A 26315-nucleotide genomic window follows, 5' to 3' on the forward strand; every position below is an offset into this window, starting at 1 on the left:
AAAAAAAAAAAAAGATTACATGAGATTTTTTTTAGGTTCCTTATGACTCCATGATTTTATAATTTTATTGCTGGTGAAAGTAACAGAAGCTACAGATATACCATTTGAAGAGACTGCTCAAATGGGATTCTTCAAGAGTTCCCACCCCTTGTAACTTTCCAAGCACATGATTTAGAACAGACCATTAATCTCTTTGCAGAACTAAGTAGTCATCAGTCATCACTGGAAGGAGTTACATATGCTCTTCTTTAAGGGAACTTCTAGCTCAGAAACTGATCTGAATGAAGATCAAATGTGTCTAATAACTTGCATTTTGTAAAGGGGAAGTCTATTATTTTCTTCCTAGAGGGCAAAGGAACATGTAGTCACCACTTCTGCTAAATACTGATGATTTTAATATAAGTCACACAGCAATTGTTATTCTAAAGACTTCACGGGTCACCTCAATGGCTCAATCAGTTGAGCCTGGGACTCTTGGTTTCCACTCAGGTCTGGATCTCCGAGTGTTGGGGCACAGTCTGCTTAGCCTTTGCCTTTCCTTTCCCTTTGCCCCAACCCCAGTGCGTGTGCTCTCTCTCTCTCAATTAATTAATTAATAGTAGAAAGGGGGGTGGAGCAGAGACAGGCAGAGGGAGAAGCAGGCTCCATGCAGGGAGCCCGGCAACGGACTAGATCTTGAGTCTCCAAGATCACACCCTGGGCTGAAGGCAGCGCTAAACCCCTAAGCCACCCGGGCTGCCCTGAAAGTAAAGTCTTAATGGCACTTTTTTTTTTTCACTACTGCTTACAAAATCCCCTTTCAACAGCTTAAATATCTTTTATGCCACATCATCAAATAAAACCATCCTTCCTCTTGGAGAGCATTATGAACTAAAATATTTTAAAATGTGAAAATGTTAATCCTGAATCATTGCTCCCTCTAGTGGATATATAATGTATTGCTTATATGTAAAATAAAAATCTGTCTGAAAGTACTGTAATTTGGGATTGCAGAACATAGCTGGGAAGCAGAGTCACCTAGGCAATTTCTAAAAAACAACAACAACAACAAAAAAAAACAAAAAAATACCAGGATTCAAACCCCACCACAATGCTGAAAAACAACCACTAATCTTGGGAGAGCCCTGGAGTCTGCATATTTATCAAGTACCAGGTAACTAACAAGCTGGCCTTTGAAAAACAGTGAATTCTAACCTGGGCATTAATATCACTTTCAATTTTGCAAGACCACCTCCAGCTTTTAAAAAAATGTACTTTTTAATTTTTATTTTTAGGATTTTATTTGTTTGTTTGAGACAGAGAGCACACAGGCAGGGGCAGAGGGAGAGGGAGAAGCAGACTCCCTGCTAAACAGGGAACTGGAAAAAGGGCCTGATCTCAAGACCCTGAGATCATGACCTAAGCCAAAGGTAAATGCTTAATAGACTGAGCCACCTAGGTGCCCCTAAATAAATGTTCTGTGGTTATTTCCAAACTTCAGGAGTCTAAGTAAGTAACTATTTGTGACAGAAGAAATCTACTTCGACAACTTACACAAAATATACTTAAATTACAGGATTTAATTTGAAAACAGTCTATAAGCATAGACTATAATGTACCAATGCCTTCTTAGTATAGTGCTTAGTGTATGGTAGGCACTCAGTAAATGTTGAATGAATAAATGTTTAAGCTTTAGCTTTTATTATATAGAATGAGTGTAAGATTATTATCTAGTTGAAAAGATTGTTCTAAAAATTAGTAATCATGTAAAGTTCATCACTTGGTGCCTATTATATAGAAATCTCTACAAACCTTAGCCATTACTATTATGATTATTTTCTGATGCTTTAGGTCTGGTGTTGAAGCTTAACCTTTTTTTAATGGTTCTTTTACCCCAAAAGACTTAAAAAAAAAATTCCACGGTGTTATGTTAGTTTTAAGTGTACAATATAGTGATTCAACAATTCTATACATTACTCAGTGCTCATGGTAATAAATGTACTCATAGTCCCTTTCACCCATTTCACTCATCCCCCCCCTTCCCTCTGGTAACCATCAGTTTATTCTCTATAGTTAAGAATCTGTTTCTTGGTTTCTCTCTCTCTCTCTCTCTCTTTTTCCTTTGTTCATTTGTTTTGTTTCCTAAATTCCACATATGAGTAGCATCACATTGTATTTGTCTTTCTCTGACTGACTTATTTCACTTAGCATTAAAGTCTAGATCTATTCTTGTTGTTGCAAATGGCAAAACTTCATTCTTTCTATGGCTGAGAATATTGTTTATATACATACCATATCTTCTTTCTATATTTATCAGTCAGTGGATGCTTGGGCTGTTTCCATAATTTGGCTATCGTAGATGACGCTGTTACAAACCTATGTAGCTGCATAGATCTTTTCAAATTAGTGTTTTTGGGCAGCCCGGGTGACTCGGTGGTTTAGCCCCGCCTTCGTCCCAGGGTGTGATTCTGGAGGCCTGGGATCGAGTCCCACGTCGGGCTCCCTGTATGGAGCCTGCTTCTCCCTCTGCCTATGTCTCTGCCTCTCTCTCTGTGTCTCTCATGAATAAATAAATAAAATCTTTGAAAAATTAGTGTTTTCATATTCTTGGGTAAATAAATACCCAGTAGTGGAATTACTGGATCATATGGTAGCTCTATTTTTACTTTTTTAAGAACCCCCATTCTGTTTTCTACAGTGGCTGTACCAGTTTGCATTGCCACCAACAGTGCATGAAAGGTTTCTTTTTCTCCTCATTTTTGCCATCACTTGTTGTTTCTTGTGCTTTTTATTTTAGTCAATCTGACAGGTTTAAGTGATACTGCGTTATGGTTTTGATTTTCATTTCCCTGATAATAAGCATGATGAGCATCTTTTCATGTGTCTGTTGGCCATCTGAATGTCTTCTTTGGACAAACGTCTGTTCATGTCTTTTTTGCCCATCTTTAATTGGGCTGTTTGGGGTCTTTTGGTGTTGAGTTACGTAAGTTCTTTATATATTTGGGATACTCACCCTTTATCAGATATGCCATCTAAACATATCATCTCCCATTCTGTATATTGTTTTTTAGTTTTATTGATTGTCCAAAGAACTTTTAAAAAACCTTTTAGGGTATAATTTGGCTCATGGATTTTTGTTATTTTTTTTCTTTTAAAGAGCTTTGTGGAGATACAATTTACATACTATACACGTTTAAAGCATACAATCTGATGGTTGTTATTATGTTTACAGAGTTGTACAACCATCACCATAATGTAATTTTAGAACATTTTTATTATCTGCAAACAAGCTCATGGGTTTTATATTAGGTTTCAGATGCCAGTGGATCCATGAGAGTGACTGTGGTTGCAGAAGAAAACCCCTTCTCCATGGCAATGCTGCTTTCTGAAGAATGCTTTATTTTGGATCATGGTGCTGCAAAACAAGTTTTCGTATGGAAAGGTAAAAAATGTCATTGACATTGTAGCAGCGCTTCAGGTTTACAGCTATTTCTTTGGAAAGGTAAAGAAAACATATTTTCTGATTTAAAAAAAGACTATCTTTTTGAGACTTGATCTGTAAATAGCGCATATAAAATGCAGACATCAAAACCCTATTTTCTTCCTACTAGTATCATGTCAAGAATGATAGTGTTAAAGAAAGCATTAGGGCAATATAAAAAGTCTTTTTTATATAAGGCGATCATTATATTACTAACTATATTTAACATACTAGGAAATTTTTCCATTCTCATTGTTATATTTAAGTTGTAATTATGTTCATTGCTTGGTGCACAAATATTTCTTAATCATATGATATCTTCCTTCTCTGAGATTCTGTCTTTTTCATTTGTCCTCCATTTTAGGTAAAGATGCTAATCCCCAGGAGAGAAAGGCTGCAATGAAGACAGCTGAAGAGTTCCTAAAGCAGATGAATTATTCCACCAATACCCAGGTATGTGTGCAAATGAGCTGGCTAGTAAAAAATTAAAAATATGGGAACTCATCATATCTCTACAAAACTCATGAGAGAATTTGGTTCAAAGTAACATATGCATGGAAGTCCTCCTTCCCTTATGTGTGTGTCGCATTGTGTCCTGTGTCCCTAGAACCATAGGGAATGGTTGGAATTTTGTGAGGATGGAATTTTGCAGAAACTACCTATCAGACCATCTGTGGACCTGCATGATGAAAAAAAGACCCCATCTACTTCCTCCACAGCATTTCAGTGAAGATAATCAACCACAGCTGGGTGAACTGAGAGGACTTTCCAGTTAGTCCGTAGAGCAAGTTGTCCAGACATGGGCTAATTCCCAGTTAAGATTTGGCTTCATCGACATCAGTTTAGACACCTGCCACCTATTTACTCCGCCTTTTCTGAGTCTTTCAGCCTCATCCTTTCTCTTTAGTTTTATGTCCTGACCCAAGGAACATAACGAGATCATTTCTTCCAGGTTACAGACCTCTTATAAGCCCAATGGAGAAAAATAGTCATACATATTTGACTGTCATGGTAACACGAGAGAACTTTGTTCTTTCTTCCAGCATCCAAATTCAGTGCATTCACTTTCGCTATGACAGAAAGGAGCGTTGGACTGTTTTACCTTGATATCTGATAACCTTCCATGTTACATTCACTTAAGGATCCCAGCTTCTAAGTTTCCATTGGTCATTGCAGAAACCAAGATAGTCTTTTCATTTCCTTAGTATTTTCTCCACTACTGGATGAATGACTTTCCTCTATTTTCTTTTTGTAATTATTATTATTATTATTTTTTTAAATTTTAGATTCAAGTTCTTCCAGAAGGAGGGGAAACACCGATCTTCAAACAGTTCTTTAAGGACTGGAGAGAGAAGGATCAGAGTGATGGCTTTGGGAAAGTGTATGTTACCGAGAAAGTGGCTCGAATAAAACAAATTCCATTTGATGCCTCAAAACTACATACTTCTCCACAGATGGCTGCCCAGCACAATATGGTGGATGATGGTTCCGGCAAAGTGGAGGTATTTGGCTGTTTCTGTTTCTGTGTGTTTGTTTTCATCAAGACCACTTACACCAGTATACCTGGAAATGTAATTTCAGAGAACTACAAACATTGTACTTTTACTTGTTAATTTTATTTGTTAATGAAGATGGTCAGTGACTATATATTAAATCAGGAAATTTAAAGCCAGAAAAGATACTCGCTGACCTTCAATCCTGCTTTACAATGTGTATGTTGAGATCCCAGGAAGTTAGGTGATTCGTGCAAGATCACTTCATTATCATCTCAGAGATGTGATATGGAACCCAGCTGTCTTTTTCCTGGTCCAGAATTGCTCCTGCTCCTGGAACTGGGATTGTCCAGTCAGGGCAAATTGCTTTGAGTGTAGCAACTACCATTATTAGACCTTTCCTTGTACCTTACAGGTATTCACAAAAGTAAAATGGGTATGTGCTAAAATCACAGATATTTTTAGAGCATTCAAATTGTTTATTATTCCCCTTTTTTGCCAAAAAAATGCTAATAACACCCTATAATTCTCCTTAATTCAACTCTCTTCACCCTCTACTGTGGAGTAATCTCACTTAATAAAAACTGGGTAATGTCACATCTTCTCATAAAATATTTTAATGGCTCTCCATAGTCTTCCTGAGAACATTGAACTTCATCTGGGCCTGCAAGAACTTTCATAATTCGATCCTTGCTTTCCTCTCTGTCTCACCTTTCCACTGCCTGAGGGCTCCACCCCTCCCTTCTCCCTCTGGCTAAAGTCTCCACATGTACTCCTTCATAATTCCGTTCAGTCACAAGCTGCATCTCTTTAAAAAGCCTTCCCTCTGCCCTGAAGCAGCCTTCCTCTGTGCTCAAACTATAAGTAATATTTTTCACAGAACCCATCATAAAATATTGCAGAATTGATCATTTTTCTTCCTAGCCCTCTTGATAGTTCCTTGAGGGCAGGGATTGAATATTTTATTGTTGTATTCCCAAGGCTTCCTACAGTGTTTGGAGCAAGGTATATGGTTGAGAGACTTAGGAAGTAGTTTTTCCTCTTTTCAAAGACACACAGTGTGAATCTAAGCTCTCCAAGGGTTGTGGGAACTGCCAAGGGACAAATGCTTCTTATGGCCATTGTCCGAGGGGTATCAGCTTCTGGTCTGGGTCTGTCTCCTACTCAGATAATGTTTTTCTTAAGCTCAGCACAGCCAGAGAGCCTTGTTTCAGATTTGGTTCCCCAGCATCACCTGCAGTCTCCTTTGTCAGGTCACATTGTCTCTGAGATGTCTTGAGTCATCCCAGGACTTCTGAAGTCTGGAAACGTTCTCTAGATTTTTTTGGGTTTAGCCTGGCAGTGCTGCTGTTTCTCCTCAGCTCACCAGGATGTCATGCTTCTCTCTGAAAGCACTGCCACTTGTTCATCTCCAAATTTTAAAGCAAGGGGCATATCCTCTACCTCCCCCCTCCCCAGTGGGGCCTGCATACACAAAGTGCCTGGCAGGCTCTCTCCTGTTACTTTCTTGGTTCATCTAAAACTCTCATCTCTCCAACTTGGAGTGTTTTTAATCTGTGATGAGGATGAGAAACTAGAAAAAAACTGGTTCTGCCTACTTTTATCTTTTCAGTCTTATGTCTGGATGGCACCTCTTGAAAATATTCAGGCAATTGGCATATTGATTATTTGGTCCCAATCTGTCACTGTTGCCTGAGGAGATATTGGTTTCATGCCTTACAGCGCAGGGAAAAAAAAATTTTTAACAAACAAGTTATCTCCCAGAGGATTGAAATATTTTATACAAGGGATATATTTCTGGGCTGAATGTTTTACTTCATTATTCCACTGAAGTCTCATGTTATTTTCACTAACCAATCGAACAGTAGGTATGTATTAATAGGCTCAGAACTGAGCTAAGTACTATGGAGGATACAAAAAATATAAGCACCTAAAAAATCAGTCAACAAAATTGTCAAACTGATAAAATTTCTTCTCATTGTTTAATTTGAAAACTAGTTAGAAAAGTAATTTAAAAATTGTTTAACATAACAATAGGTCTAAAAAAAGTTTTTTTAACTTCTGAAAAGTACTATTAGGTCAAGAAAATTTTAATATTTTGCCTTCTGAAAAGTACTATTAGATCAAGAAAATTTTAATTTTGGTACACATTCCATTCCTTTCAGATTTGGCGTGTAGAAAATAATGGTAGGGTCGAAATTGACCAGAATTCATATGGTGAATTCTATGGTGGTGACTGCTACATTATCCTCTATACTTATCCTGGAGGACAGATTATCTACACATGGTAAGTTTTCCTCTTTCATAAATCTCAAGTTTCAAAGAAGGCAGATTCTGCTCCAAAGTGACATTTCATTAAATTCCATGGGATATGGGGTAGAATTATCCTATAGTTAGTCCAGTGAGATTTGTATAGCATGCATGTGGAATTTTATTTCAGTATGATTTTTGACTATATTTTGTAACTCCTGTCCACAAGCATGAGGAGGTTAGATGAAAATCATCCTTTCTAAGGGCATCTGAGTGACTTAGTTGATTCAGCCTCTCTTTATTTCAGCTCAGGTCATCATCTCAGGGTCAGGATCTCAGGGTCATGAGAACAAGTCCAGGGTCTGCCTCTTCCACTCAGTGAGGAATCTGCTGGAGATTCTCTCCTTCTCCCTCTGGCCCTCCCCCCACTCATGCATGCTCTCACTCTCTCAAATAAATAAATAAATCTTTTTCAAAAAATCATTCTTTCTAGTCTAGGAAAAAGATTTTGATATCCAAATGTAGTATTCTTTTAGTGGGTATGTAGTTGAATATTTCACCTCCCTTGCAAGCTAACTCCAGCTGGCCAGCACTGGCTACCATGTATGCTTATTGTTAAATTTCACCGAAGTCCATCTTAATTGGAGCTGTGAAATTGCAGTGAGGCAAACCCTCTAAGTGATATATATATAATTTATGACCCTGTTTCAAAATGATGCATTTTACTCTTGGTCCTCATGAAATTTGTGGCAATAGAAGAGAAAAAAAATGCCAGTGTATCCACATCTTATATGGTTTTGCATAATGATTTGAGTTAACTGAGGGTTAAGTTTACTAAGAGTCCATGCTAAGTCCCTGACCAATGGGAAATATCCAATCAGGTAAGTTAAGTATACATACCATGCTGGGCTATTCCAAAGGCATGAGGATTCTGCAACAAGTCATATAGTGTGTGATTCTCAAATTTTTTGTTAACAGAAATCAGGTAAAATAAAATATTTCTGAGAAGAAATAAAACTTTAAAAAAGAAAAACCTTTTCAAAGAAGATCATAAAACTGAGAGGTGTGGGTAGGAGGTGCAGGGGTGAAGAGAATCCTACTTTTGCCTATGTGGTACATGGACGCAGGTCTCTGCTGACATGGTGAGGGTCCTACCAGTTGACAGATTCACCTCCATCCTATAGTGTGACCACCTACCACTTACATTGACCAGTGCCTTGAACCCAACCATGTTCAGGAGATGGAATGATTATCTTTATCCTGTAGGCTCTGGTACCCAAAGGGTGGTCTGGGAACCAGAAGCATCAGCATCATCAGTGAGCTAGTTAGAAATGTAGAATCCCAATACCCACCTTTGACCCACTAAAGTATAACATGCATTTTAAAAAGATCACCAGATGATTCACATGCACTTTCATGATTAACAGGCACTGCACTGCCTTAGGCAATGGTTCCCATCATACTCTGTCAAGGATTAATGTATTTAGCTATTTGACTCTGTGTTTAAGGTGTCATCTTCATAGCAACCATTTTTTGGAGCAGCGTGTTTGTACTAGCAAAGTGCTAGATGTTTCCATTTATTATGTTTGTTCCTTACAACCGTGTTATTTTCAAAAATAAGGGGAAGGGAGAATCAAACGGATTAAGTAATTTGCCCCACATTCACAACTGTCGTAATTGGTGAAGCAACATCTCACACCTTGATCTATAGCTCTCTTTAAGTCTAAAGCTGAGTGCAGCTATACCTTGGTATTTGGCCATTTGGCATTTCCTCTTCCAAAATTTTAATTCAGAAAAGTATTTGTACAAAGCCTGGCATTTGTAGGGATAATCAGTTGTTCTCAGTCAGCTTTTCTTTTACATTCTGTTTCTTAGTCTTCGTCTAACTCTTTTTTTTTTTAAGATTTATTTATTTATTCATGAGAGAGACTGAGAGAGAGAGGCAGAGATATAGGCAGAGGGAGAAGCAGGCTCCTTGCAGGGAGCTTGATGTGGGACTCGATCCTGGATGCCATGATCATGACCTGAGCGGAAGGCAGGCGCCCAACCGCTGAGCCACCCAGGTGTCCTTTAAGTCTCTTTTGTATATGAAAAATATAATTGATCGTGGCACTTAGATCAAACAAGAAAGACTAAGCAAGGAATTCAAAAGACTATTTTGAAAAATTAACAATTTGTAATCTATGTGAATAACTATGTGGATATAACTAAAACAGATGAAATCAGATGATCAATGTTAAATGCAGTTACTATTTCTCAAATTATTTGAAAGTATTCACTGAACACTTTCTATGTGGCAAGCACTGTGCTAGATACATACTAAAGATAGAGTGGTTAAAAAAAATATATGACCTGTGTTTTAAGAATTTACACTTTGAAAGGAAGCAGGTGATTAGGCACTTCAATAAAGTATGAAGTATTTTAAGATAAAATCAAGCTGATCTTTGGGAAATTCAAGACAAGATCTCTAAGCCCACTCCTAGGGCTCCTAGAAGAAGGGACATCTAAGCAGAAGCAGAAGTATCAGCGAGGCAGGCCAGCAAATAGAGAAGTTTTTCTAAGCAATGCAGAGAAAGTATGCTCTCATCTACTAGTAACAAGCAAAGTTAGGGAGCAAAAGATAAAATCGGAGAAATCAGAAGGAGCCAACCGGTGAATGGCCTTGTAAGTGTCTGGGGAGCATGAACTTTATTTTCAGGGTATTGGAAACCAGTCAAAGAGTTTGCTCAGAGCAGTAGTATGATTGGCTTTCCTCTTAGAGAAGTTGTTCTGGTTGACATCTCTATGAGAATGGACTGATAGGAGAAGATCGTTGGCAGGAGAGGCCATTGGGAATGTGTTGCAGTCATCCAGCTGAATGAGAATGTGGCCAGAACTGAGTGTTGAAAGCATCAGGGAGAGAACTCAATACCAATGTGTGGTATTAAGGTGTTGGCATCTGAACGACTGGCTATGGGAAACAAGATGACCACATCAAGGGTGACCCCAGATTTCTAGTCCATGCACAAGTGGGTAGTGTTTCATTCACTGAGATAGAAAACTTAGGAGGAGAGCAGGTTTGACCCTCACTGTAAAAAATGCAAAGGGAAAAGTTGAGAATATGCCACACTCTTAATAGTTACTCTCTTTGGGATGGGACAAGAATGGAGGGAGAGATCATTTAATTTGTTCTTTTCAATTTTATGTGTTTGGGTTTTCTATGATGAGAATTGCGTTTTTATAAAATATCAAGAATATAAGTTAGATACCTGAGAGTCCTTTTGAGAGTCTTTGCCATTTAATATCATGGATGTTAAATACAGAAGTTTGTTAACATTGCATGGTTTGTAGGACTTCAAAGCTTGTATGAGAACAGTGAAGAGATATTTAGAAAATAAGCAGATCTCTTGAAGATTATCTTTCAAACTAAACAACTTCACAGTTGATGTGATAATTTTGGTGCAGGGGTGCAAATGTTTAAGTCCAGGAGGCACAGCAGAAGGTGAAGGACTGGAATTAACTACTGAACACACATATACGTTATTGTTTTTATTCCTGAAACCACTTATATTCTAAAATGGTAGGGTGAAAAAACATTTCAGCAGTGATCTTTTCTCTGGAATGTCAGGTAATTGAAATTAAACAAATATTGTTGAACAATGGCAATGATGAATCTCTCAAAGCAATAAATTCCATTTTCATGCAGCATTTATTTTTAATTTGTAACAAGCGCCAAAAGTTTATAAAGAAGAAATCATGTCAAAGTAGACTGTTGCTCCCCACCGCCAGCGCCCAAACATAGATTTTCAAAGCTAGAGACAAAGAGCAACTTTATTATGTATTAGTTGCAGTAGCGTATTTAACCCCCTGCATCAGAGATCCATAAAGCAAACTGGTCTGAATCTGTGTGGTTGGGTGCATGGGTCACTTTGCCATGGAGTAGAAGAGGTAAATAGTGAAGAAAAACTTTTTAAAAATTTTATTCACTCATGAGAGACACACAGAGGCAGTGACATAGGTAGAGGGAGAAGCAGGCTCCTCATGGGGAGCTCAATGCAGGACTCAGTCCCAGGACCCTGGGATCATGCCCTGAGCCAAAGGCAGACACTCAAGCACTGAACCACCCAGGTGCCCCAAGTAGTGAAAAATGTATTGAGAGTGTCCAAAGGTGTAAGTTTGGTGAGGCTTTCCAGGTTTGCTTGTTGAAATACTTCAGAGGTAAAAAAATGGGAATTGAAACAAAAATTTGGTGATACTGTCGATAGTCAGTTGAGTGTTTTTCTACAGAAACAAAGAGGAAATGGAGAAGTCAGGGAATTGCAGATGTGTCAGAGAAATGACAAGTGGTAACAGATCCAGCTGTCACCCACAGTTCTGTTACTCCCCACTCTGTGGTCCTGGTGGTTCACAGAAGTGTTTGTTCACATTATAGGCTCCTTGAAAATTTAGGCTATTAGCATTAAAGGACTATATTTTCATGAGTGTCTTTATTAGGGAAAACATTTTTAATTTTCTTTCAAATATGTGCTTCATGTGAGCATGTCCCTTTTTTTTTTTTGCCCCCCGCCCCCATTGTGAACATTTTTATATCATTTCACCCTGTTGGTGCAATGAAATATTCTGAAATAAACAAAGCATGTTTCCTGTACCCAGTGTTTTGGGGTGTGTGTAGTGTGTGTATGTATATGTGTGTGTTGCCCAGGATGGGAGGTTACTGCTAATCTGTTCTGGGTATTGGACAAGTAGGTCACTCTTAAAATTTCAGAAGAAAAGATATGGTTAACTTCTTAAAAAAAAAAAAGATTTATTTATTTATTTTAGAAAGAGAGAGCATGTGTGCAAGTGGGGGGAGAGGGGCAGAAGGAGACAGAGAAATTCTCAAGCCCCCAATGTGGAGATTGATCTCATGACCTTGAGATCATGACCCAAGCTGAAATGAAGAGTTGGATGCCAAACCATCTAAGCCACCTGGGTGCCTTGGTTAACTTCTCAAATCCATTTCCAGGATTAGTGTTTCTCCTGCTAACCCCTAGTGAGACAGAGATGAGAAAATAGGCTAGAAAGAAACTGCTCAGTGCTTTGGCTTCCCTCCCGACCCCCACAAAGTCATCAAACAAGCAGATCTCCCAAAAGTTGCTTTACAGGTTAAGCTAGAGTTTGGAGATATAATCACAAGCTACCTTAGAAAGAGAAATTGGAAATGAACTGAATGAACTGATTTATTGGCCCTTATTATCTGGGTCTCTGGTAGAAGTAAGCCACTTTTATGGTTTTACTGATAATTCCTTTAAAGAATCGCTAGAATGACAAAACAGGGCCACTCCACTCCCTACTTCTGATGATTATTTTCTTGATTTTTCTGGGTCCAGACATTTGTTACTATGGTCACCAAACATTCATGTAATGATAGGATGCTTCTAATATCCAGCCTAACAGATGAGGCTCCTATTCTACTCAAATGTATTATTTTTACTGTGGAGATGGTTTCCCAAAATAGGCAGCTCCAACTTGAAATGAGACTGCCCTGATTACTTAGCTATGTTATATAAGGAGCTAAGCCTCAATATTTTTTTCTATAAAATGAGGACAGAAATATAATTATCATGTGTAGTCCTAGGCAACGCACAGGGCAGTCCATGGCTCAGTGTTAGTACTTTCAAAAAACAATAGCTTCTGTGGGTATATCACGTCAAAACGGTTTCATCTTGATCTTTCATAATGACTTAAGTCTCTGAAATGCCTACATTAGAAAGTCTTAAAATGTAAATACAAACTAATTTATTTTACTTTGGTTCCTCCAGGCAAGGAGCGAATGCCACACGAGACGAACTGACAACATCTGCATTCCTGACGGTTCAGTTGGATAGGTCCCTCAGAGGACAGGCTGTGCAGGTTGGGATAGTTTTACTCCCAGAGCACACGCAAGTTAAAGTTTTGCTAGCCAGATGATTCGTTAAAGCCTTCCTCTCAAGTTGGGATGGGAATATGACATTTTCTAAATATTGCATCTTTTTCATTTTGCAACTTAAATATTCCTACTTTAATGCCATACTATTTCTCTCAGATTCTGGAAAAGAGAGAGCAAACAAAACTAAAAACAAAAACAAAAAGCTATTAATAGATCTAAGGAACCCAAAGAATTGACAGTTGACATTAAACGATTCTACCCAAGTTATTATTTCCAGGTGATCACTTTCCAGTTTTCAAATCATTGTAAATGTGTCTTTACTTCTTAAAGGGTAATAATTAAATAGGGAGGTAAGTCAAATATTTTAGTACAGAGAATCTAAGATGTGGACGCTAAATTTGGTCTTCCTGCTGGTTTCTTTCCTGTCTTGGTGCTTGTTAACAGATATATATAAAGCAATTTGAATGTAAATGTAAATGTTCATATAAACTTTTTAATTTTTTTTTATAAATTAGCAAGATGACTGAATTTTTAAAATGCACTGAATTCTACTTTCCCATGAACTGTTACATTCACTTCTTGAAGAAATTTTTTTTAATATTTTATTTATTCATAAGAGACACAGAGAGAGAGAGAGAGAGGCAGAGACACAGGCAGAGGGAGAAGCAGGCTCCATGCAGGGATCCCAATGGGAACTCGATCCCAGGACTCCAGGATCACACCCTGGGCTGAAGGCAGGTGCTAAACCACTGAGCCACCCGGGGATCCCCTTGAAGAAATATTTCTAGTTAAGAACTGACATCAGTGTCATGTAATTGATCTTTAAAGTGTTCCTTACCAAAATATGCAAAAACTTTGAAGATCTACATTGTGCTTTATAAATTCTGTCTTTTGTAATAAAATATTTGGTATGCCCAGTGAATGAATTTCCATTAATTATTATTAGCCCACTGGAAAAAAAAAAAATATTAGCTCACTGAATCCTAAATTCACAATGAAATGGTAATGTTTAGTTTAATCACTAGATGGCAGTAGTTTACAATAATGTATAAGCAGCTCCAGTGCTGTACTGCTGTTTTAAAATTCTTTGTAGTGTACATTAGCAGTAGTGAAAGTTTTTCAACTTACTTTTTATCTCTTTTATTTTAATTTAGCAGTGGAAAATGGGTCTTAATCAGGGGCCGTCTTTTTTTTTATGTTGGCAGTTGAAATTTTCTCACTGTTACAGGAAATGCCAAGCCAACAACAGTTTTTTAGGTAATCCTAGCTAACCTTGTGACTTAAAAGACATTTTCATAAGTTACTACTTGCTTATTTGAATGTCTACTAATTGGAAGATATCTGTAAGGGGTGCCTGGCTGGTTCTGTCAGTAGAGCATGTGAATCTTGATCTTGCAGTTGTGAGCTCAAGCCCCACATTGGGCATAGAATTTACTTAAAAATTTTTTTAATAAAATAAGAAAGAAAGTTAATTATTTTCAACGTTCTTTAGACCTCTCTGCTATGGTATGTGCATCAGCATTCTCATTTACTTGGCTTCTAGAAAAAGACACACTAGGAGTGTAAGACAGTTCATTTTTAGCATAGGGCAAAATAATTGAAAAAATATAGAGAACTTACACAAAAGTTGAACTATGTAAAAAATTGCATCAATAATTTATGTAAGAAATAGGAAGCTCGGGCAGCCTGGGTGGCTCAGCGGTTTAGTGCTTGCCTTCAGCCCAGGGCATGATCCTGGAGACCCTGGATCGAGTCCATGGAGCCTGCTTCTCCCTCTGCCTGTGTTGTTGCCCCGCCCCCCCCCCCCCCCCCGCGTCTCTCATGAATAAATACATAAAATCTTAAAAAAAAAAAAAAATAGGAAACTCATTTCTAATCCAATATCTGGTGTTAAGCTAATAGGTGAAATTAAATAATTTACCATTTACTTTTTTCAATTTTCTTATCCTGAAAAGTCCTTATATTACATATTTTTAAAGTGCTTGTATTAAGCAAATATATTACCATTTCTATGAATAAAAAGTAGAAAATATATTGTATTTATTGTTGCCAGATTTTGATGCTTAGAGGCTATGTTATCATAATTTTTCATTTCATAGTTGTAGATATGTACAAGTAATGAGTATGCTTCGGTGTCATCTTATTTTTGGAAGCATTTACATGCACATCTCTTTATCTTCTGAACAAGATCCAAAACATTTCAGAAACAAGAGTGTCACTACACAGCTATCAAATGTGGGTGCTCTTTAAGAAAGAGTAATTTTTACAGTGACTTACATCAGCACTTTGTTGTTTTTTCTCTTTTGAAGATGGCCATGAACACACGATTTTATACTTTCTGGATGCAGGAAGTGGTGCAGTAGGGTGATGTTTCCCCCTACAAGAAATGGCTCAGCGAACTGTGTCTAGAGTCAAAGACTCTTAAGTAAAGAACACTGTGCCTGATTAGCATTAACCTATATTATCTGATAATCATCATGCCTCCTGCTCTGGATTATTTATTTTTTGTTTTGTTTTCTAAAAGGAAAATAACACATGTGGAAATAGAACCCTCCTTCGTGTGCCCTTCATCACATTTCTTTTATCCACCGCCCTCCCAGATCCGAGTCTCCCAAGGCAAAGAGCCTGCTCACCTGCTGAGTTTGTTCAAAGACAAACCGCTCATTATTTACAAGAATGGAACATCAAAGAAAGGAGGTCAGGCACCTGCTCCCCCTACACGCCTCTTTCAAGTCCGGAGAAACCTGGCATCGATCACCAGAATCATGGAGGTAATGTCATGCATTCAATAAAACGTGCCCTATTTATGGACTTCCCAGTGGACCTGAGCCATTAACAAATATGAGTCTTCAAAAAAATTGTCAAGTAAACTCCCTGTCTTTTGAAAATTAATCCATTATTCTCATAAGAACAAAACAAAACAAAACAAAACAAAAAAAAGCAGGAGAACCAAGTAAAAAGTTAACTGTAGAGACCAGGCCTCTCACACTTTTCAGTTGCATTGTATCAAAACAAATGAATTTTAAGAATAATGTAACAGATCAAATGGTCAAGGGCCTGAGGCAATTGAAGCTTTATCTTGAAAGGCCTGGAGGAAGATGGATGGCAGGTGATGGTCAGGTGGTCACACAGAGAAAATTTGAGAGGGAAAACCCTTCTTGGTACAACTGTAACAAATGCGGAAGGCAAGCTTCCCTATATTGGGCCAGAGCCATTACTCAACCGGCCAAATAAGCTGTCTCTGACAGCAGCTGTCAAAGAACTCAAACCCCATATCACAGGTCAGAAGACAAGAAGACCTCCAGGTATGGACAAGCCAGTAGGCCCAGGTGTTTAAATGGCTGAGTGTTTTGACCTCTAGATAATCCATCACCTTTCATGACCCAGACACCTCAGTCACCATTGAAATCTCAAGGCACTGAGGGGGGCACTGGACAGGATGAGCACTGGGTGTTATTCTGTATGTTGGTAAATTGAGCATCAATAAAAAATAAATTTATAAAAAAAAAAATCTCAAGGCTCTCCAGTCATACCTAAACTGCCCTACACATTCTGTAACCCCCACATTCGGACCCACCCGCCAACCCTCCCGTTCACACAATCCATTCAGCCAAGCCCTTGACACTGGGCAGGTCATGGCATACCCTCCACCTGCAACCTCTTCTCTAAACCAGCCTCCCCCATTACCTTCTTGCTCTGTGACTGTCCTCTGAGGACACAGAGTCTCATGCAGCCCTCTATAGTTGTTTTTCCCCAATGTCCTCTTACCAGGTAGGGGTGTGGGTAGGGTACTCCCCTTGCTCACTCTTGCCTCTTTGACTTTTGTCCTTCTTATCAGACTCTTCCTCCCTTAGCTTCCTGGTGCCGCCATCCATGGAGCTGCCAGTCCTTCCTCTCTTATTCTATGGTGGCTTCAGCCATTGTCTCGCTGAGGACAGAACCTCCAACTTCTGTCCATAACCCCTGCCTTCTTGCCTTCCTACGGGCTTTCCTGAATTTCCCTTGGTCTCGTGTTCTTACTTCACTTCCAGTTCATCATTATGGTGGGCAGTGATCTCCTTACTCTTCTGTATCAGCAGCGCCTTCTTCCTCTCTGGATCATTTACTTCAGAATGCAAGCATGCCTTTAAAACGCTCCTGTCTTCCTTTAAAAACTCTCTTAACCCTGATCTTCCCAGCTGCCATGTTGTTTTCTCTGTCCTGCTTAAGAGCACAGGCCCTCAAAGCATTGTCCTCACTCACTCCCTGTCCCTTCATGGTTAAGCCCTTTCTCCTCTCATTCTGGCCACTGATGGCCTGTTACCTCATGCCTGCCTTTAACGGAGTCAAACCTCTTTCTGACCTCTTTCCTTAAGCTTCCAATGGCCTTTGCCGTAATCATTCTTCCCTAGCTTCTTGAAACACTGTTTTTTGTTTTTTTCTCTAAGACCTTTGAAGCACCACACTTATCAAGATTTCCTCCAAACTTCTGAAGAGTGTTTTCACTCCACTTCTCACGCCAATCCAGTTTCTGCTTCTCTTCCTCTGTGTGTCTTCCAAACCCCCCAACGCTCAGTCTTGGCCGTCTCCATGGCATTCTCATTCAGTCATATCATTTAAATGCCGTCATATGTATTGACCTCATCTAGAACATTCTGTACACAGATTCTCATGTGTTCAATTATGATATATATACATATATATATACTTTTTAATCTGTCACATTAACCAGTAAGCTCTCCTCTGCAGGCACTCTCAGCTGATTTTAGATGGAAGAGTCAGTGAGAATCCTTGCATTCCTGGTCTCTTCTGGCATGCATGTTCTTATGAGACATGTGAGCTGCTTATGATGTGGTTTCTTTGTTTGCTTGCTGCCTCTCAAACTGTCCTTCACATTCCCCTCCTGTCTGAAATGTGCTCATCAGAATCATTGTTTGTAAAGCTTTCTATTTTCATCTCTTGGGAGGCTAAAGCTGAATAATGTTCTATTTTGGAACTACCTTCCTGATGTCACACTGCTCTGTGTGGGGGCCTATTGTCCCCTGTCTATCATCTAAGCTCTTTGTAGCAATAAGGAGACATTGGGATGAGGAAATTGGCAATCCTGGTTCTTATTAGTCTCCATCATCACATCTGGTAGATTCCTTTGACTCTTAGTCCAAAAGGCTTTGTTCCTACAAAAAAGAGATGATTGTAACCAACCCTTGGAACACATCTTTAACATTTCCAACAGATTGTATGTCAAGTATACTTTAATAAAAATATTAATAAAAATAAAACTTCCAGTATCTATTTCTTCCTCCTTTAGTGCTCTTTCTGGGAATAGGGTCCTGATGAACTTGGTGAAATCCAACTGTCCACATAATTAATGGCAGCTCAACTCAGTTGACGAAACACCATCATTGGGCAGCTCAGCATCACTTCCTTCTTGAAACTCCCTCAGCCCTTGGGCTCAGAACACCACCCTGATTTTTTTTTTTTCCACCCTTGATTTTGTTTCTCTGTCATGGCTGCTGCATTTCAGGCTTGCTCACTGATTCTTCTTCATCACATTGAGTCCCTCAGTGGTGCAGAAAGTCATTCATATACTGTCATAGTCACATAGTCATGTGGTCAGACAGAGGTCCTCACAGAGTCTGACACAGAGTCACAGAATCACAAGTTTATAGGCATGAAGGCACAGGGCCATCATAGGACCTTTGGCCTGTGACTGTACATGCTTGCCCTGCCCTGATGTTGCACTTTCAGCCTCCCCTTCAGGCCAAAGCCTGAGCCCAAGTGGGTCCTTCTCATTTCTCTGTGATCATAGAGAGCAGAACTATGCTAACCTAGCTGATCTCAGACAGTGGCCACAGCTTCTTGGTTGAAAGAAAGGGACATATCAGTGCTGTGTTACTAATCTGCTAAAGTCTTACACAATTTGAGTTACAATTTATCAGAGCTCAGAGAACCCTTTAGTGAATTTGCATTGTTATTTCTTTGCTGACATTGGACTCCAGTCCCTGTTTTATGATTTTTTAGGTGTCCTTTGGTAGCTTTAAAAAAATTTCAGTGTAGTTAATATATAGTATTATATTATTTTCAGATGTACAATATAGTGATTCAACAATTCTGTACATTACTAGGTACTCATGGTAATAGGTGTACTCTTAATCCCCTTCGTGTATTTCACTCATCCCCCCACCTCTCCTCTGGTAGCTCTGTTTGTTCTGTATAGTTAGGGATCTGTTTTGGTTTGTCTCTTTTTTTTTCCCTTTGTTCATTTGCTTTGTTTCTTAAATTCCACATATGAGTGAAGTTATATGGTATTTGTTTTTCTCTGTCTTGTTTCACTTAATATTATACTCCGTAGATCATTTATGTTGTCAAATGGCAAGATCTCCTTGCTTTTTATGGCTGAATGATATATATATATATACTACTTCTTCTTTATCCATTTACCCATCATTGGACACTTGGGCTGCTTCCATCATTTGGCTGTTGTAAATAATGCTTCAATAAACACAGGCACATATATCCTTTCAAATTTGTGTTCTCAGATTCTTTGGGTAAATACCCAGTCATGCTATTACTGGATCATAGTGTAGTTCTAATTTTAGCTTTTTGAAGAACCTCCATACTGTCTTCCACAGTCGCTGCACAAGTTTACATTCCCACCAACAGTGCACAACGGTTGTGTTTTTGATTTTAGCCCTCTGACAGGTGTGAGGTGATCCCTCATTGTGTTTTTAATTTGCATTTCCCTGATGATGAGTGATGTTGAGCATCTTTTCATGTGTCTGTTGGCCATCTGGATGTCTTCTTTGGAGAGATGTCTGTTCATGTCTTCTGCCCAATTTTAATTGGATTATTTGCTCTTTTGGTGTTGAGTTATTTAAGTTCTTTAAATATTTTCGATACTAACCCTTTTTCAGATTTATCACTTGCAAATATCTTCTCGCATTCAGTAGGGTGTCTTTTAGTTTTGTTGGTTATTTCCTTTGCTGTGCAGAAGTTTGTTTTGTTTTGATGTAGTGTCAATAGTTGATTTTTGCTTTTGTTTCTCTTGCCTCAGGAGACATATCTAGAAAGATGCTGTCATGGCCGATGTCAGAGAAATGACTAGCTGTGCTGTCTTTCAAGAATTTTGTAGTTCAGGTCTCCCATTTAGGTCTTTAATCCATTTTGAGTTAATTTTTTTGTGTGGTGTAAGAAAGTGGTTCAATTTCATTCTTTTGCATTTAGCTCTCCAGTTTTCCCAATACCACATGTTGAAGAGACTTTTTTCCATTGCATAATCTTGCCTTCTTTGTCAAAGATTAATTGACCATATAAGTGTGGCTTTATTACTGGGCTTTTGTATTCTGTTCCACTTATCTTTGTGTCTATTTTTGTACCTTACCATACTGTTTTGATCACTACAGCTTTGTAGTATACCTTGGAAGTTTGGAATTGTGATACCTCTAGTTTTGTTTTTCCTTTTCAAGATTGCTTCAGCTATTCAGGGTATTTTGTAGTTCAATACAAATTTTAGGATTGTTTGTTCTAGTTCTGTGGGAAAATGCTGTTGGTATTTTCATAGGGATTGCATTGAATCTGTAGATTGCTTTGGGTAGGTGTCGCTTTGGTTATTTGGAAAACTTTCTTTAGCAGAGAAGAACTGAACATCTTTGCTTTATGTATATCATGTATGCATATTACACCCACTTCCAAAACATCAATCATAGCCCATACTTGTTCTTATGGTTTCTTTGAATATTATCTTTGTTACTTGTTACTTAAGTTTGGCTACTTTTATTCTTAGAGCCCTGTGCTGCTCTCTGCAGGCAGTTGAGCATTAAAGTGATACAGAGCAAGGTGCTACTGGTATTTCTAAGGCCATCGTGGTGTCCCAGTGCCACCCTGGGATCAGGACAGAAGGCGATGGATGGTTTGTCCCTGTCAGTTTCTCAGACATGTTTATTGAGGGAGTCGCAATGAATTTGAATCACTGTGTCATTTTTCTTTATATTCTAGGTAGATGTTGATGCACAGTCTTTGAATTCCAATGATGTTTTTGTCTTGAAACTGAGACAAAACAATGGCTACATCTGGATAGGAAAAGGCGCTAGCCAGGAGGAGGAGAAAGGAGCTGAGTATGTGGCAAGTGTCCTCAAATGCAAAACCACAAAGATTCAAGAAGGCAAGGAACCAGGTGTGTACTGCAGTGTCAAGGACACTAGCCAGGACTTCTGTTTGGTACAATTGCTTATCATATAATTCATTATTTTCATAAATAAGACCTTCAAAGCACTTATAGGGCATTGTAAATCCTTCCATTAGTTTCAAAAGTGGGTGAAGATACCTGCTATATTTAAGTAGTTTCTTGACATTAAGGTCAAGGTGAAATAATATCATTTGTTAATATAAGGCAAGACCAGTTATGTATACAATGGAATATTACTCAGCCATTAGAAATGACAAATACCCACCATTTGCTTCAACGTGGATGGAACTGGAGGGTATTATGCTGAGTGAAATAAGTCAATTGGAGAAGGACAAACATTATATGGTCTCATTCATTTGGGGAATATAAATAATAGTGAAAGGGAATAGAAGGGAAGGGAAAAGAAATGGGTAGGAAATATCAGAAAGGGAGAGATAACATGAAGACTCCTAACTCTGGGAAATGAACTAGGGGTGGTGGAAGGGGAGGAGGGCGGGGGGTAGGGGTGAATGGGTGACAGGCACTGAGGGGGACACTTGATGGGATGAGCACTGGGTGTTATTCTGTATGTTGGCAAATTGAACACCAATAAAAAATAAATTTATTATTAAAAAAAAATAAGGCAAGACCAACTCTCTGCTCCTGGAAATGCAATGGATAACTCATTGTGTTTTTCACAGAGGAATTTTGGAATTCCCTTGGAGGGAAAAAAGACTACCAGACCTCTCCACTGCTAGAAACACAGGCTGAAGACCACCCGCCTCGGCTTTATGGCTGCTCTAATAAAACTGGAAGATTTGTTGTGAGTGTCTTGCGAAATACTGGGGTAGAACCAAACAACATTGGGAGAGGCATTCTGGTGTGGCTCTAACACTTTTCAGCCATGTCATTGCTGTGATTCTCAGTTTTAGCCCTCTTATCTGCAAACAGCAGTTGATAATCTTAGCTCTACAGACGGTGGTTTTAAGAGTCAATGACGTCTGAGTAGTATTCCATCGTATACGTATAGGACTACTACTCAGCCATCAAAAAAATGAAATCTTACCATTTGCAATGACATGGACGGAACTAGAGGATATTAGGCTAAGTGAAATAAGTCAATCAGAGAAAGACAATTATCATATGATCTTACTCCTATGTGAAATTTAAGAAACAAAGCAGAGGAGCTTAGGGGAAGAGAGGAAAAAATAAAACAAGATGAAATTAGAGAGACAAACCATAAGAGACTCTTAATCATAGGAAACAAACTGAGGGTTGCTCGAGGGGAGTGGGGGGGCGGGTAACTGGGTGATAGGCATTAAGGAGGACACGTAATGTAATGAGCACTGGGTATATATAAGACTGATGAATCATCTCTGCCTCTGAAACCAACAATACATTAGATGTTAATTAATTGAATTTAAATAGAATTGAAATAAAATAAAATAAAAATGTATGAGATACCTAAACAAAATAGGAAAACAGGTAAGCAATAAAGCAAAACTGTGGAAAGAACTAAAACAGGTCTATCTTACATGTAATTCTGAAATTAGATAAATGCCTGTTTTCAAAAAAAAGAAAGAAGTGAGGGGAAGTTAGTATGGGGAGTTAATGTTTAGTAGGTGTGGAAATCAGTTTGGGAAGATGAAAATGTCTGGAGGTGGATACTATAGAATATATGAATATATACATACACACTTGAAAATGATTAAAATTGTAATTTTTATGTTATATGTATTTAACTACAATAAAAAAGAGTGAGGAACACACATACACAGGAAAGGAGTCAATGGTGTAATGGATGTCAAAACGTAGGAATACTGTAAAGTACTATATAAATAAAGCTGCTTTTAAAAATAGCAGCTACTTTGCACCTGTGTCAGCATGAGGTTGTTGCTGTATGAATATGCATGTGGTTGGATTTACTGATTTAATAATTTGACACTTTCTGTGGGAAACCATGGTAGTTTCTGATCAAACTGTGTCAGTTTTACACTTCAGTTTCCCAGGGAATAAAAAGTTTCACCACGTTGACTGCCTAGAAATATTATGAAAATATTATGATCATTGGGCAGAATCATTGAAAGCTACGTACACACCTGCAAATAAACTGAAATCAGCAAGAATATTCTATTTTATAGTCATTCACACACAGGCTTTGAATTCCAGACATTTTGAAGTATCTGGTGTACAGGACTGATTTTATACTGGGCTCCAAGATATCCTGGAGTACAACCCTCTTATCTCACTTTAACCATAAAAATTCTGTTTTCTGTTTGACCTGCTAGGTTTTTTGAGGAAGAAACTGCTCATGTTTAAACCACATTTGAAGATTATAAGTGATTTGCCCTAAAAATTAAGATTCAAATTAAAGATTTGAATTGTGATAAATATTTGGTTGCTGGGCACCACAGTTGCTCACTACTTCCTAGGAAATCCCTGAATTTTATTTTATTATTTTATTTTATTTATTTTATTTTATTTTATTTTGCGCAGAAATCCCTGAATTTTAGAAACTTGTTAGAAATAATGTTATTTTACTCTTTTAACTGTTAATTTGATATGGCATCCAAACAACTTCTTTTTCAACTAATCATTCTGTAATTTCTTATTAGTATTATATACTAATATTGCTGTAAATGACATGCTTGTTTCCAATGAAGATAGGTTTTACAAAAATAATACCTAGGCTTTGTTCTCAGTCAGGTTCAAAAAAATCTATTAGTCTTTGTTTTTGTCATGAATATATTTAAGGGAAATATACTTTCCCCTACACCTATTCATTTTCTTGTTTGATATTTGTAACTCTGACCATTTCCTTCACAATTTAAGGAAAAAATGTCATTAACAAGTATTTGATCTGGCTATCATAATCAGAAAGTAGACTTTAGGCATATTGATTCACACAAGACAGCAGAGCCTATGGTTTAAAAGCACAGGTTTAAGATCCCATCTGCCTGTGCAGTATCACTTACTTGGTGATACTACTTACTGGCTATGTGACCTTAGGCTGGTTACTTACCCTCTTCTGTGCTGTAGTATTCTCATCTGTAAAGTGGGGAAAATCCTAGTACCCACTTCATTCAGTTGTATGAATATGAAATTAGTTGTTCATATAAAAGATTTTAGAATCATGCTTTATATGGAGTAAGTGATATTTAAAGTTTTTGCTTTTTTAAATCACTCTGTGATTGGTAAATATTCCATAAAAAAGATAATACAAACTAAGTTTTTGCCTTCTGTAAGTAGTTTTTGTTTGTTTTCTGTATAACAGTCTCAAAGCTTTATCAGATTACAACAAATATGAAACTGCAGGTTGCCTGGGACCAAATTTACCTGGGCCAGGCCCAGCTGGGAGGTTCTCCTTTGGGCTACAGGTTGGATTCATGCCTGTTTTTCAGTGACTGAGCCCAGGAGTGCAAGAGGGCCTCTGATGAGTCACATTTGCTAATATGACATGGCCAAGGCTGAGGGCACCTCCACTTACTCAACTATACTACAGAGTCACACAGCAGAGGGAAGGAGAAAAGAATTAAGAACTGTAATCTGATCTGCTACATCTTCCTAAAAATCAGGGGGTTCATTATCCAGAATCCTTTAAAAATTTTGGACTTCAGATAAATATCTGCCACTGGTAGTGGGTGCATTAAACTAACCCTTCCCAGTAACCTTTAATGTCAACTACAGAGAACACAATTTAACCATTTAAAATAATTATAATAAAGCTTTGCATATGGAATATTATATCATCTTGGCAAAAATAGTTGGTTTAGAAAATGACCAGACCTATTGATCTTATTAAAATATTCTTGACCAGGCTCCTGGGTGGCTTAGTTGGTTAAGCAACTGACTCTTGATTTGGGCTCAGGTCATGATCTCAGGGCCCTGGGATGAAGCCCCAAGTAGGACTCCGTGCTCAGTGGGGAGTCTGAGGCTTCACCCTTTCCCTCTGCTCCTCCCCCTGCTTGTGGTCTCTCTCTCTTAAATAAATGAATAAACCTTTAAAAAATAATGATAATAACCTTGACCTACAAAATAAAAGACAAATTTAATACTTAGACCATAAACTCCAGTGTCTTTAGGGACTAGAAAGACAATGGAAATCTGTGAAGCAGCTTGTCACAAATGAGCGATAGCCTACCTAAGGCATTCTGGTGCAGTGTTTATATGAAGCACTGTGCTTCCCAGATAAGATTCCATCAGTTTGTGATACATGAGTAAACAGATAAACAATTATCTAAACCTTTATTATCCAAAAAGAACCCAAAAAGTGACTATCAGGCTTTATTTTTGTGGTGCTCCAAAAAATACGGTGTGTTTGTAACCTGTGTATTAGAAAAGTTATTGCTTTACTGTTTGATCATAAAACTTTTTCATACATTTCAGATTGAAGAGGTTCCAGGAGAGTTCACCCAGGATGATTTAGCAGAAGATGATGTCATGTTACTAGATGCTTGGGAACAGGTAAAACTATATTTGCTGTGCTTATACTTGGGAGCTGACAAAACCAACTTTGAAAAATGACAAGTCTAATAATAAATAGATTTAGGCTGTATTTTAAAAAGACAACATAGTTTGGCAAAAACAATAAAACTAATACATATAGCAAATTGATTTCTTAATGTGGAAAAATTCTATGGCTACCATCTGTGGGTGTATAGTTTTAGGCAAAAAACTTCTATTTTTCATTTATTTCTAAAATTCATTCATTCCCAATTTATTCATGCATTCATCCATTCATTTAACTAGTAAACACACTAGTGGGTGCAATGCCATGGGGGTATAGTGCCATGGGGAAGACTGAAAGATTTAGAATTTTTCTTAAAATCTAACAAGAAGTCATCATAGGGGACCTCTGCTCTGGGGAAGAGGCAGATGCAGAATAATTTTGAATCTAAACAGTAAAATATGTTACTGTTGTGTGTATCTTTATTTGGGAGAAAATGAATGGTGATTTGGCATGCTGTGCCTGATAGTTGGATTTTTTTGTTGTTGTTTTAGCCTTTGTGTAAGCTAATAATAGTGAAAGGGAAAAGTAAATATATTAGGAACTAAATTGTATAGAACAATTATGAAACCCAT

At 38.0% G+C, this 26315-nt stretch overlaps 1 protein-coding gene and 1 long non-coding RNA gene across 3 annotated transcripts in view; one reads left to right on the forward strand and one right to left on the reverse strand.

Moving 5' to 3' along the window:
* SCIN (scinderin) overlaps positions 1-26315 on the forward strand; it is a 77657-nt gene that overhangs the window by 47926 nt on the left and 3416 nt on the right. For both annotated transcript variants that reach the window (XM_025471188.3, XM_049093636.1), the window contains 9 exons: positions 3289-3421; positions 3825-3913; positions 4747-4962; positions 7119-7240; positions 12984-13074; positions 15691-15861; positions 21065-21242; positions 21935-22056; positions 25620-25697. In XM_025471188.3, coding sequence (XP_025326973.1) covers positions 3289-3421; positions 3825-3913; positions 4747-4962; positions 7119-7240; positions 12984-13074; positions 15691-15861; positions 21065-21242; positions 21935-22056; positions 25620-25697 — 1200 coding nt within the window. The remainder of the gene's footprint in view (positions 1-3288; positions 3422-3824; positions 3914-4746; positions 4963-7118; positions 7241-12983; positions 13075-15690; positions 15862-21064; positions 21243-21934; positions 22057-25619; positions 25698-26315) is intronic.
* The window catches only part of LOC118350589 (uncharacterized), a 33496-nt gene that overhangs the window by 455 nt on the left and 6726 nt on the right, over positions 1-26315 (reverse strand). The window lies entirely within an intron of this gene.

The sequence above is a fragment of the Canis lupus genome, chromosome 14 (genome assembly GCF_003254725.2).
Source record: "Canis lupus dingo isolate Sandy chromosome 14, ASM325472v2, whole genome shotgun sequence".
Lineage (NCBI taxonomy): Eukaryota > Metazoa > Chordata > Mammalia > Carnivora > Canidae > Canis > Canis lupus.